The sequence below is a fragment of the Hyperolius riggenbachi genome, chromosome 2 (assembly GCF_040937935.1).
Source record: "Hyperolius riggenbachi isolate aHypRig1 chromosome 2, aHypRig1.pri, whole genome shotgun sequence".
Lineage (NCBI taxonomy): Eukaryota > Metazoa > Chordata > Amphibia > Anura > Hyperoliidae > Hyperolius > Hyperolius riggenbachi.
Window position 1 is genome coordinate 347,375,025 of NC_090647.1, and position 14,773 is coordinate 347,389,797.

General features: G+C 42.9%; 1 protein-coding gene across 7 annotated transcripts in view; it reads left to right on the top strand.

Annotated features, from left to right (window-relative positions):
- SLC6A17 (solute carrier family 6 member 17) overlaps positions 1-14,773 on the top strand; it is a 156,168-nt gene that overhangs the window by 77,033 nt on the left and 64,362 nt on the right. For 2 of the 7 annotated variants that reach the window (XM_068269537.1, XM_068269542.1), the window contains exon 2: positions 4,455-4,834. In XM_068269537.1, coding sequence (XP_068125638.1) covers positions 4,552-4,834 — 283 coding nt within the window. In that variant the 5' untranslated portion in view covers positions 4,455-4,551. Of the gene's footprint in view, positions 1-2,645; positions 2,783-4,454; positions 4,835-14,773 lie in introns of those variants that run through there. The other 5 variants (XM_068269541.1, XM_068269538.1, XM_068269539.1 and 2 more) reach the window with 5 other exon arrangements.

A 14,773-nucleotide genomic window follows, 5' to 3' on the forward strand; every position in this document is an offset into this window, starting at 1 on the left:
TTTCATGTGTCAGGTTTTTGTACGCTTGTGAGCGCCATAACTGTTGGCACGGTGCAACCCAAGATTATTTGGAGGAGGACCTAGCTCCATTACCCATTCTTGGTGCTCTGAGAACAGTAATTTGCTTTTCTCTTTCCCCACCTTGCTTCCTCACCTCTTTTTCTGCTTCTTTCTCTCTTTCTTCATTATATTTCCATTATAATGAAGTTCACACGCAATTATCTAATATTTAATGCTGTCTCACGGTCAGGCGTTTTTTTAAGATTTTTTTTTTTGTATTCGTTTATTTTTTAGAACAAGGGATAATAACAGCTAGGGCCAAACAGGGAGAGCAATCGGGGTAATCCAGGTAGTATAAGTACACCCCTCACCCACTTGTTATACAGGAACATTGGCCAGTTAAGTAAAGATAAATGAATGTTCCTGGTTACATATTTTTTGATATTTCTGCTTTTAAACATGTCTCCAGAACCCTAACCTGTAGTGTTTGTACAAGTACAACATTGCATCAAGGTGATCACTGGGGAATCTCTGGAATGGTCACCACTGGCCGTTCTCCTACATTTTGTCAAATAAGTTGTTAAAGACCTACAAACAATCATTGGTATGGCACCTAGGCTAGTAAATACAATCCAGGGAACTGGAGATCTGCCATGCCTCTTGACCTTAACAATGGTTTCACAGGGTCAATTCCATTGAAGAGATCCATTGCTATAAGACAGGATCAGATGGAGATGTACCGTATTTTTCGGACCATAAGACGCACTTTTTCTCCCCCAAACATGGGGGGGAAATGTGCCTGCGTCTTATGGTCCGGATGCTGCAATTTCAGTTGTCATCTTGCTTAAAATCCTGTGTCCCCGCGGCTGTGTGTGGGGTTTGCAGGAGGGTTATGACGAGTCTGTGTCCCCGCGGCTGTGTGGGGGGTTTGCAGGAGGGTTACGATGAGTCAGTGTCCCCGCCGATGTCGGTCCCTCTATACACGCGTTCCCGCCCCCTGTCCGCCTCTGCCCCGTCCCCCCGACTACATCCCCCCGGCTCTCTAAGAGATATGTGGTGTGTGCAGGCTGCCGCTTACCGCTGTATGCTATCGCCGATCAGCGGTAATCCTCCGTGATAAAAGCCGCTGGGTGGTCCGTGCACGCTGCTGAAGCCTTCCTCTCTTCACTTCCGCTTACATCATCAATGCGAAAGTGAAGAGAGGAAGGCTTCAGCAGCGTGCATGGACCACCCAGCGGCTTTTATCACGGAGGATTACCGCTGATCGGCGATAGCATACAGCGGTAAGCGGCAGCCTGCACACACCACATATCTCTTAGAGAGCCGGGGGGAAGTAGTCGGGGGGACGGGGCAGAGGCGGACAGGGGGCGGGAACGCGTGTATAGAGGGACCGACATCGGCGGGGACACTGACTCATCGTAACCCTCCTGCAAACCCCCCACACAGCCGCGGGGACACAGACTCGTCATAACCCTCCTGCAAACCCCACACACATGCGTTAGACAGATAGGGGGACAGTGTCACAGGGGACAGACAGTACAGCAGGGGTTAGTTAATGACAGGGCATTTTAAATGCACATGGGGGCACTTAGGAGGACACTGGGGGCACTTAGGAGGACACTGGGGGCACTTAGGAGGACACTTAGGAGGACACTGGGGGCACTTAGGAGGACACTGGGGGCACTTAGAAGGACACTGGGGGCACTTAGAAGGACACTGGGGACACTTAGAAGGACACTGGGGGTACTTAGAAGGACACTGGGGGTACTTAGGAGGACACTGGAAGGACACTGGGGGCACTTAGAAGGACACTGGGGGCACTTAGAAGGACACTGGGGGTACTTAGAAGGACACTGGGGGTACTTAGGAGGACACTGGAAGGACACTGGGGGCACTTAGGACACTGGGGGTACGTAGGAGGACACTGGGGGTACTTAGGAGGACACTGGGGGTACTTAGGAGGACAATGGGGGCACTAAGGAGGACACAAGGGGCACGGATGAGGACACAGGGACAGAGGAGGACACAGGGGGACAGAGGAGGTCACAAGGGAGACACTGAAGGTACAAAGGGGACACAGGGGGACATAAAAATTGGGGAGGGGAAAATATCCACAAGATGCCCCTGTACCATGGATGCACCAGGTTTAGTATTTTTTTTTTCCCTGGTTTTTGTCCTTCAAACCTGGGTGCGTCTTATGGTCCGGAGCGTCTTATGGTCCGAAAAATACGGTACATTTGCACATGGGCAGTGTGGGTGGACTTCAAAGATGAAAGGTAGTATAAACAGGCTATGAGGGGATGAGCTTTCCTACACTTCATTCTCGTACTATGACCTTTTTTATCCTCCTCTTTCTTCTGGTGAGGGGTGTGGGTGATCCATATTTTAAGAGGAACTGTCACGAACATCTTAAAATTTAAAACACATACAAATAAGAAGTACATATCTACCAGATGAGCCATACATTTACTTTTCTCCTAAGTTGCAGTCACTTACTTTAAGTAGTAGAAATCTGTCATTCCTGACTTATTTTGGACTCGCCCATCTTCACATAGGGGGAGGGGGGGGGGTTCTCAGGGTTTTCTTTATTTTTAAAAGCACTTAGTGAATGGCAGTTGCTCTGTCCAACTGCCAAAATAGTGTACAGCGAGCAGGGAGGCTGGTCAGCATCTTTGCATAAATCTTTTTCTGGGAGTGTCTTTATAAAGAATAAAGGCCATGCTGAGAATCCCCTAGCCCAGATTTCTACTATCTAATGTAAGTGACAGACCATAGGAGAAAGGTAATATATGGCTCATTTTACTCTGGGAGAAATGTACTTCTTATTTGTATGTGTTTTAAATTTTAAGATTTTCGCGACACTTCCTCTTTTATATAAACTTGGAGACAAGGTGCTCTGCTTTTAGCAGTCAAAAATATGTACCTCAGCAGTGGTGGCAACTGCTGGAACTATGGTAGTTGAAATCCACACTGTTCATTATGGACCATGGAGGCAGGGTTTGACTTTGGCGATTCCCACAAGTACAGCAATCGCATCTGAATCCGGTTTCAGACTGCTCATTGGCACTGCCAAAAACAGGCCTTCGGGGATTACCGTAATCCCCCTTCTGGCCAACTTCCAAACACAAGTGACGCTTGCTTGCGTTCACTTCCTGTTTTGGAAATACCGAAGTGCTCGGAAACGTATTATAAAAATACGCTGTCTGTGCATGTGCGCTCGCAAAACACCATCACCAACATTTTTAAAAACCCTTGCATCGACATATACTTATTTATTATTATTGCACTTCTCAATAAAAATATATTGCTTTGAAAAAAGACAACAAAAAAAACCCCTACAGGTTCCTATTTTTTTTTTTTTAATGAATGAATGAGGAACAACATTATGGGCTACAACTTCAAGTACTGTTTGATTGCTTTAGGATTTATTGTGTTAACGTAATTCATTATGGTTTAAATAAACACTCCACATTTAGTGAATTATAATTTTGCGCAGTATAAATTTGCATAACCATGCTGTAAATGTATGCAAATATATTGAGATTGATTTTCATATATTTTGAGATCAGTTGTAGTTGAATATGCAAATGAATTTCCCTAGTAAACCCAATAACCACACAATCAGCTGTACATGACTCATAGAGGTCTCCATGGACCAGGGAAAGTTAGTTATGGAAATTACAATATTCCCAGTGTCCCTGTGGTGTTTTTTTTTTTTTTCCTTTGGTTGCTGGTGCTGTGCATCATATAGTTGCTATATGCAGAGTGCCATCTACTGGACGAAGGGGATAGGACCGCAGCTCTTTCAATTTGATAGGGATGCAGGGATGTGAGATTTGGTATGCTTACTTTTCAGTGCTTCCTTCTAGTTACAGTGCTTAGTAAGAACAGACAAGCTGCATAATACTGCTACAATTATACATTTTTCACCATCTTTGTGATTGAATGTTTTCACACACAGGCCCTTATGAAATTTACTTTTTCTTCTGAGTTTTCCTTTTTTTAAAAAAATTTCTTTTTCTGTACTTTACAATGGAAAAAGTTCCAAAAAGTAGGTGAAACCGTACTATCTTAAGTATTTTCTTATTGTTACTGTTGCATGGCATAGTTATTGGGTTTTTTTTGCATGGCATATTGTAAGGAGGTAACTTAAATGTTAATCGCAGTTCCTGGAGCTCTTCCTAGCGAAGGCACTCTTGATATGAACAGCTATGTGTCCAACACTTTTCAAATGTTCACCGTTTTATTTTTATTAAAAATATGGATAGAAAAGCCATCACAATTAGATCTTTGTCGGCCTGATTAGCTGTAGTCTTAGCATTTGCCTTGGGTTCTAATTCATTTTCTTAGTGATCCTGTATTTGATCATAAATACATTTTAAGTAATTTTGCTGGTTTTTATTTGGAGTGGATGAAAAAATCCCCCATGACATTTTTATTCTGTTTTCTTCCAGCAGGCTGCTTTTGTATGGAAGCTGGTATCAACTAACTTCGTATTGGATTACTTCAGTGTTCAGCTTTCTCAGTCACCAGTGACTCACTCTTTTCCAAATGCCTAAAAACAGTAAAGTGACTCAGCGAGAGCACAGCAACCAGCATGTTACAGAGTCCGTGGCGGACTTACTGGCCCATGAAGAGCCAATAGACCACAAGGCCAGTGCTCTAAATGTCTCTGGAGAGGCAGGCAAAGGAAAACCGCTTGATGAAAGTCCAGAAGCTGAGGACAGGCCAGCATGGAATAACAAACTGCAGTATATCCTAGCACAAATTGGATACTCTGTTGGTCTGGGCAATGTGTGGCGGTTTCCATATCTCTGCCAGAAAAATGGGGGAGGTAAGTGAAATATGAGTTTTGAATAGTGATTTTATTTTCCACTTCCTCTTCTTGTATTGCATTTTAACAGGAAAAACCTAAAGGATTTTTAAAACCTAGTCTCTTCTCCTACAAGTAAAAGCTTCAATTTAACGTAGCGGATATGCTGGTTGTGGCTGTGCTGAGAGGTACCCATCCATCAGATCTAGTAGTGAGAGGCTATTGCTTAAAGAGAAACTCCAACCTAGAATTGAACTTTATCCCAATCAGTAGCTGATACCCCCTTTTACATGAGAAATATAATGATTTTCACAAACAGACCATCAGGGGGCGCTGTATGACTGATTTTGTGCTGAAACCCCTCCTACAAGAAGCTCTGAGTACAAACTGCCACAATGTAACAATGTTCACAGACAGGAATTAGCTGTTTACAGCTGTCTCTAACAGCCAAAACAGCTAGCAGCAGCTACATAACCTGCCCACAGTAAAAATGTCACCATGTAATACATGTCAGAATGTGAATCTGGGAGAGGAAATATTTTACAATGAGCAAACACTGACTAAATCATTTATCCATAATTATGGTAAAAAATAAAGCACTTTTTTTTACTACATTATTTTCACTGGAGTTCCTCTTTAAGTGAAGTGTCAGGGCTGGAGCATACACTTAGAAGCTCCACCCCTTTTGTGTGTGTGTACAGACCTTCTGAAATTAACAGGGAGTATCTTGAAGTGAGGGTAGACACTGATCACAGGCTCCTTCTTCATTGTTGATTGCATGTTCAGGGAAACCTATACAAATAAATATGCGTAATCCACTCCAAATTGCCCCCGATCAGTAATGCAGTTGTAATCCAAAACTGGCTTTGCATCTCAGACCGGCTCAGGTGGACAGTTGCTGCCGTCCATGCACCTTTTTCTGCCGGGATCCACTGCATTCATCTCAATGTGTTTGTTGGTTGCACAAGCGCCGCAGCCGCTCGATTTTATATATCTCCCCCAAGACCTTGCACGTAGCAGCGTCCGCTGTGTTTACGGTTCTGTATCCCCCTAGGGCACGTGTCGAACTCGAGGCCTGGAGGGCCAGATCCATGCCAGTGTTTAGGATGGACTGAGAAAGAAAGGAATGTGTTCTACCTGATGGACCACACCTTTCCTGATTCAGACCCATCAATTAATTTGAGCTGTATAAAAAATGTGTGAGGATCTCGGCCCTCGTAGGACCGGTTTGACATACCTGCCCTAGGGGCTCAAAACGTGATGACAAATCAACAGGAAACAATGGCAATCACTTTTCTTCTCAGTAGCACAAAAGCTTTTGGCATGGGTAATGAGCTGTTGGCAGTTCGGTGTGAACCCTAAAGAGGTTTTATCACCCACACAAGTTGCATATTGTTTACAAACACATCATGCTAAAGAGTAGACTCTACACCCCTCCACAGCAGTGTTGCTGTTTTATCCACCGGCTGCCAAATCCTTGACAGTGTGTGAGATGGAACATTAATCTGTCACTGCACGCTGGGTCTGATCAGTGCTATCTATCATCTTCTTAACTGCCTTGCTGTCTGTGCAGATCACTCATCACAAGACCTGATGTGCAAATTGATTTGCTAATAACTAAAGCTCATTATTATACCTCAGACTACTACAAATGTCCTGCCATATGTTATGTATAGCAAATTTGAGCGTGTGATTATAGAGATAGAAATACATCATCAGAGAATACTTTGTGATTCATGAATAAATAGCTGCTTAAATGAAGACCGTTGACTTTGCCAGTGATACATTTAACTGAAGGGACAACTGACCTGAGAAGGATATGGAGGCTACCATATTTATTTCCTTTTAAACAATGCAGGGTGCCTGGCTGTCCTACTGATCCTCTGCCTCTGAACACCCATACACATGCTTGCTTGATCGGTGCCACTTAATGGGGATTGGGGCCACTGTGTCGAGGCTGTACAGACACTGAGTCACCTGACAACACATTCTGCTGCTATGCGGGGGGCTGATGGCTGACAGAGAAGCACCAAAATGACATTACACGGTGGACGGGGCAAGCAATGGCAACAGAGGTATCAGTAGTCGCTCGGCCTAGTTGATTCACCTGGCTGATCGCTGGCCAGGCGGCAGTATCTGGTTGGGGCTGCTGTACACACGCAGGACTATCAGCTGAGGCAGTAGTCATCAGCTTAATACTTAGACCCTGAACAAGCATGCAGATCAGATGTTTGACAGATGTTTGTTAAGTTTGACTGCATTTGCCACATGCTTGTTTCAGGTGTGTGATTCAGACCATACTTATGCATGAAAGATCACGAGGATGCCAGGCAACTGGTATTGTTTAAAAGAAAAAAATATGTCAGCTTCCATATCCCTCCTAGATCAGTTGTCCTTTAATTTAGTATGATCAGCTACACAGCATTTTGTGAATGATGCTGATAGAGGATCAGTTTCGGCCATTTATGTCCTCTGGACCAAAATCAGGGACAGCTCCAGGATTTTTTTTTGAGGGTGCTATGCAGGTGTTGGATCCAGCGCTGGGGTAGCTGTGGACCTGCGGCAAAAAAATAGGCGTGTTCATGCACTGGAGAGTAGGCGTGATAATGACGGGTCATTGACAGGGCCTAATGAACTAAGCAGCTGTGTAATTCAGACAGTTCAGCAGCACTATAGAGCCAGATGTAGGAACCCCAGTATAGATGTCCATAAGTATAAGCCCCTTCCCTAGGATTGGTGGCTAGGTTAGAGGTGCCCCCAGTATAGATAGCCAGGCATACTGTATAGATGCGAGGGAGGAGGGGCACATGCAGAGCAGGAAGTAAGTACACGTGGCATGTGGATCAATGCCCAATTTCCCCTGCTCGCCCACCCTTAGCACCCTGATGGCACCAACCCCCCACACACCAGCTCTCATGGCTTTTCTTGCACACCTGTACCATATATGAGTTCTGCAGAAGTGTAATTGGGTGGAAATGGTAAAACGTGGAGACGTGACTGATTACCCCAGGGAAGAGTAGGTGGAGGTATTTGCTAGGTGTTTCCTTAGTAGGCTCATGAATTGTATTTGTACCCTGGTCTCCTTTCTTCCTGCATATTGTGCCCCATATTGTACTCCAGTCCTCTGTATAGCTCATGCATTATAAATCGCTGTCTCTTCTGTACTTCATGCCTCATTATACCTCACTTCACTTGCTTCTCTTTCTCTATTTCATTACTCATCATATTGTTGTGCTTTCTTGTGGCTTATATACTCCTTTCTCCTATTAACATCTTTGCCTCCATGGACACAGCCTTATATATGAATATACAAAATGCAACACCTTTGCATCCTACACACCTTATCTGAGAAAAATAGAATGCCTTTTTTAACAGTCTTTGGGGAATCCTTATGTTTATCTTGAGGAAGCAAATAAAATTAATAAAACCAGAGAAAACTGAAAAGACAAGTAAGCGGTTTTCCTTCCTGAGATAGGGAGGGTGCTTTGGTTGCAGACTCAAAGATTGTATTAAGCATTAGAACAAATTGTCTCGTGGGTGGATCTCAACTTAATTAAGTAACAACTCACTATAATTAATACTGTTTAATCCAATAAGCACTCACAGTGATTCATAATTGATGTACAAAAGATAAATACCGGTATAATATGAACTAATGTAGTACATAACCTGCATTACAAAGCTTAAAATGTAGTTGCCTTAAAAACACCACTTATCTGGGGAAATGAATGTCAATTAAATACAGTATATGAGAGAGGAAGAACACAATGCAGTTAGTGATATCACTGCTGCAGTGTAAATGTGGGAGAATGTTTGTAGTTGGGGCAAGGGTGCTCTGTAAAGGGGAGTATACGAATACCGAAACTTTGTCACTATCCGATTTGTAGAATCGCTGCTCAAAGCTATGGCTCATGTCAGCTGGTATTTCTCAGGCAGTGGAGCACCACATGGATGGACTCTAAATGTCCAGGGAACTTCCAGCATGTATTGGGTATCAAAGGTAAATAGGACTTTGGGGAGGAGGGGGAGGGGGGAACATGCTGTTTTTTAAGTGGCTGGATAGTGTACCGGTTAAGGGCACCGCCTTTGACATGTCTCCTATTCAGTAAGGAGTCCTTAGGCGAGACTTAGTGGCTGCAGCTCTTGAGCACTTTGAGTCTGACAGGAGAAAAGTGATATCACAGCTCCCAACTGTCCCTCTTTTGGAGGTACCGTCCCTCTTTGGGAGCCCTGTCCCTCTTTCCTCCTCATTTGTCCCTCTTTCAGGACTTTCTCCCTCTTTCTATGTCAATATATACAGTGGTGTGAAAAACTATTTGCCCCCTTCCTGATTTCTTATTCTTTTGCGTGTTTGTCACACTTAAATGTTTTTGCTCATCAAAAACCGTTAACTATTAGTCAAAGATAACCTAATTGAACACAAAATGCAGTTTTAAATTATGGTTTTCATTATTTAGTGAGAAAAAAAACTCCAAACCTACATGGCCCTGTGTGAAAAAGTGATTGCCCCCTGAACCTAATAACTGTTTGGGCCACCCTTAGCAGCAATAACTACAATCAAGCATTTGTGATAACTTGCAACGAGTCTTTTGCAACGAGAATTTTGGCCCACTCATCTTTGCAGAATTGTTGTAATTCAGCTTAATTTGAGGGTTTTCTAGCATGAACCGCCTTTTTAAGGTCATGCCACAACATCTCAATAAGATTCAGGTCAGGACTTTGACTAGGCCTCTCCAAAGTCTTCATTTTGTTTTTCTTCAGCCATTCAGAGGTGAATTTGCTGGTGTGTTTTGGGTCATTGTCCTGCTGCAGCACCCAAGATCGCTTCAGCTTGAGTTGACGAATAGATGGCCGGACATTCTCCTTCAGGATTTTTTGGTAGACAGTAGAATTCATGGTTCCATCTATCACAGCATGCCTTCCAGTTCCTGAAGCAGCAAAACAACCCCAGACCATCACACTACCACCACCATATTTTACTGTTGGTATGATGTTCTTCTGCTGAAATGCTGTGTTACTTCTAGGCCAGATATAACGGGACACGCACCTTCCAAAAAGTTTAACTTTTGTCTCGTCGGTCCACAAGGTATTTTCTCAAAACTTTTGGCAATCATTGAGATGTTTTTTTAGCAAAATTGAGACGAGTCTTAATGTTCTTTTTGCTTAAAAGTGTTTGCGCCTTGGATATCTTCCATGCAGGCCGTTTTTGCCCAGTCTCTTTCTTATGGTGGAGTCATGAACAATGACCTTAATTGAGGCAAGTGAGGCCTGCAGTTCTTTAGATGTTGTCCTGGGGTCTTTTGTGGCCTCTCAGATGAGTTTTCTCTGCGCTCTTGGGGTAGCTTTTGTCGGCCGGCCACTCCTGGGAAGGTTCATCACTGTTCCATGTGTTTGCCATTTGTGGATAATGACTCTCACTGTGGTTTGCTGGAGTCCCACAGCTTTAGAAATGGCTTTATAACCTTTACCAGACTGATAGATTTCAATTACAGTACTTTTGTTCCCATTTGTTTCTGAATTTTTTTTGGTCTTGGCATGATGTCTAGCTTTTGAGGTGCTTTTGGTCTACTTCTCTGTGTCAGATAGCTCCTATTTAAGTGATTTCTTGATTGAAACAGGTGTGGCCGTAATCAGGCCTGGGGGTGACTACAGAAATTGAACTCAGGTGTAATAAACCACCTTTAAGTTATTTTTTAACAAGGGGGGGGCAATCACTTTTTCACACAGGGCCATGTAGATTTGGAGGGTTTTTTTCTCACTAAATAATAAAAACCATCATTTAAAACTGCATTTTGTGTTCAATTAGGTTATCTTTGACTAATAGTTAACGGTTTTTGATGAGCAGAAACATTTAAGTGTGACAAACATGCAAAACAATAAGAAATCAGGAAGGGGGCAAATAGTTTTTCACACCACAGTATGTATATATATATATATATATATATATATATATATATATATATATATATATATATATTTCTCTACTAAAAAATGTGTTTGATAGACTCTAAACTTTTTTCCCATAGTTTACATTGATATATTACTAATTTTAAAATGTTACTATGAAGGAAAATTAACCAGGATAGAAAGGACCAGTGTAGTTTGAATTATAAACATGTTTTTCTTAGGAAATCTTTATGGTATGTTTGACTAGGATCGTGGTGGGGGCATGATTAGGGGTGTGACAGGGGCGTGGCTTAAGTGTCCCTCTTATCTCAAAAAGTTAGGAGGTATGCGATATACTTATGTTGGGATTATTTTTTATCGGATTATTAAAGGACTTACGAGGCCAGATTTGCAAAAAAAAACATAAAACAAGTTAGATACCTGTGCGTGTTTGCAAGGCACGGAGGACGCCGTCCGCGCCCTCCGTGCCGTTCCGCCTGGTCCCCGCTGCTTAATATGCCCCCGAACGGTCCCCGACCGCGCGGCCCGGGTCGTGCTCCCCAGCCTGTACCAAGATGGCCGCCGGAGCTGGCCGCGGCTGCGCAGTCCGCATAGCCGCGAGTGCGGCTGCGCAGCTCTAAGGCCAACCCCCCGATCCACGTAACAGTAGCGTGGATCGGGGAGTTGGCCTTAGAGCTGCGCAGCCGCACTCGCGGCTATGCGGACTGCGCAGCCGCGGCCAGCACCGGCCGCCATCTTTGCGAAGGCTAGAGAGCCCGACCCGGGCCATGCGGTCGGGGGTCGTTCGGGGGCATATTAAGCAGCGGGGACCAGGCGGAACGGCACGGAGGGCGCGGACGGCGTCCTCCGTGCCTTGCAAACACGCACAGGTATCTAACTTTTTTTATGTTTTTTTTGCAAATCTGGCCTCGTAAGTCCTTTAAGTGTAACCAAGAGGGAGAGGGGGATACTCCTCCCACTACCCCACATCTCACTTTTGACACAGAGTGAATGTGCACACTTTGCACAGTGCTCTCAAGTGTGGCATTACTGGCAATCGCACTTCCCATCCACTGCCTATTTGATATAAGCACAGGGATCACAGGATTTATTTGCACATTACATTTGTGATAAATATAACCCTTAATATTTGTCCTGTGTCTGGCCCTCCACTTGTGCATGCTTTATCTGAATAGCTGTGAATAAAAGTTAAGATGCTTAGCTCTGATGTAGTGCAAACTTTTAAAAAATATACTTGAAATATCTTAACAATAAGGCACTGATCAATATATACTTACATTATTGTAGCCCCATGCTAAGATAGGGCATGTCACTTTCAGTATACACCGTGTACAACGGCTGGTACTCTTTGCCTGTGCGGATAGTCAACTAGCTGCAGTGTGTGCTGAAATGTGTTTGAAAAGAGTGACTTCCTTAAAAGAGTGTACATTATAATAAAGTGTACGGTAGTTAAAATGTCTTAAATGAGTCTCTGATGAATATTGCAGTATACCTGCAATATTAGTATTAACCCAAACAATTTAATGCTTTGCTATATGTAAGCTTATATGTTGATATTTACCAAAATGTACAAAGTAAGTATCCTGGCCTGTGTCTCTGTAGTTCTGCTCATCAGTCTGCATTGCTTGCAGCGTGATGTGAGCTGCTGATGCCTCTATAATAGTGATCAGTGATCTCCTCACATAGGTCAGACTGAGCTCTGTGACCCAGACTGAACTGAAATGTTAGCCCAACACAGCTCTCCTGTAGATGCAGCCAAGTGTAGAACTGTCTGAGCACGTACTTTTCAGGTACAAATGAAAAACAGAAAGGCTTACACAGATGTCAGATAATATCATGTTTTGCCCTTTACTCTGCAGCAGAATGCTGCCTTTGATGGACAGTCCTGGGTAATGTAAAGACTGAATACCACACTATCTTTATGTTATTCTAAAGGTGGCCACACACCATACAATTTTTTAACATTTCTACAGTATTAAGTTCATGAATTTCAATCTATTTTTCTGACTGGAACATTTTAAAAATCTTTTCCATGTACCACACACGTATTCAGGTTTTCCACAGTGATGAAAAAGAAAGCAGCTAAAAGATGATACTTAATGTAATTTAGTTAAAAAATGGCTAGGGTATTGATGATGACAGGTTTTTATGGCTAGCTTATTGATGATGACACAGGAGATTTTGTGCTTCAGTTAAATGTAGTGTTTTGTGCGTGTGTGTATGTGTGTACTTGATCTATCCCCTCTCCCCCCCCCCCCCCCCAATGCATGTACTTAGTAATGTCATGCTCACACAATTACTGCCAAGTTACTGTAGCATCCAGCCAAACCGTGTCCTTGGCGTGTCACACAGGGATCCACAGATTGCAACACTGAGTTCCTTGTACCCTACAACACCCTAACTAGACCCAAGAAATGTGTTGTGAATAGGCCAATACAATTTTCTAAACACAATTCAGTCTCCCATCATCCGTGAGATGAGTTATGTTTTTGGCTTGCCTGCTTATATCACTTATGGTATCTAACCTTGATCCTGGGGATACACGCAGGTAATCTACAAAGGTCCTGCTACACTCAGGGAGTGTTCATGCTCACTTAGGTCCCCCCCCCATCTCACACAAGCACACTTTCTGGAAAGTTATGCCCAATGTTGAAAGCTGCATGGGTTGGTTAGGACTTAGCAGCTGGGTCTTCGGTCTTGCTGCCGTTTTTCTCTGGCCTCCAAACCTGCATGGCCGGATAAGAGGTTAGATGAAGTTTTTAGGAGATATATACAATTCATTGTGACACTAAGTGCCCATGCCCTTGCTTAATTGTTTTGTAAAAGTGTGGGTTTTGCTTCATTGTGGTAAAAACAGCCACTTAATGTATTTTCTGTTAATCACACCCAATCTTTTAATATGAAGCTATAGCAAAATGTGTGAAGTTAAAAGTAAAACAGGTCAACTTGGGATTTCTTAACATGCAAAAGCAAGACCATGCTCAAATGGTTTAGATGTGCATCTTTAAAGGGAACCTGAAGCGAGAAGTATATGGATCGTAGCATATTTATTTCCTTTTTAAACAATACCAGTTGCCTGGCAGCCCCGCTGATCTATTTGGCTGCAGTAGTGTCTAAATCACACCAAGAACAAGCATGCAGCTAATCTTGTCAGATTTGACAAGAATGTCAGAAACACCTGACCTGCTGCATGCTTGTTCAGAGTCTATGGCTAAAACTATTAGAGGTAGATGATCAGTAGGATAGCCAGGCTACTGGTATTACTTAAAAGGAAATAAATATGGCAGCCTCCATATACCTCTCACTACAGGTGTTCTTTAATGAGCTCATCATTACACACAACATATAAAGCAATGAGCACCTAATAGATAAGAAATCTAAACCAAGTCCATGTTGTTTTTGTCTGTTGTAGAATCCATTTAGTGGTAGCCCTTCAAGACTTTTGCCCATATGCAATTAACTTTTTCACCTAGATGATATTTTCACACCTAAAACCCCAGCAAGAAAAATGCTGAAAAAATATTTTAAATGCAGAGTGAAGAATTATCACCTAGGAGAAAACTCAGTAGAAAAAGTCATTGCATGTGGGCCCTGGTGTTAAGAGTATAGGTGATCAGTGTCAAATTGGATTCATTATAACAGTTCCCAAATTGTCCTAGAGTCCTCTAAAGATACAATGGTTTGCAAAAGTATTCGGCCCCCTTGAAGTTTTCCACATTTTGTTATATTACTGCCACAAATGTGAATTAAATTTTATTGGAATTCCACGTGAAAGACCAATACAAAATGGTGTACACATGAGACGTGGAACGAAAATCATACATGATTCCAAACATTTTTTACAAATAAATAACTGCAAAGTGGGGTGTGTGTAATTATTCAGCCCCCTGAGTCAATACTTTGTAGAACCACCTTTTGCTGCATTTACAGCTACCAGTCTTTTAGGGGATGTCTCTACCAGCTTTACACATCTAGAGACTGAAATCCTTGCCCATTCTTCTTTGCAAAACAACTCCAGCTCAGTCAGATTAGATGGACAGCGTTTGTGAACAG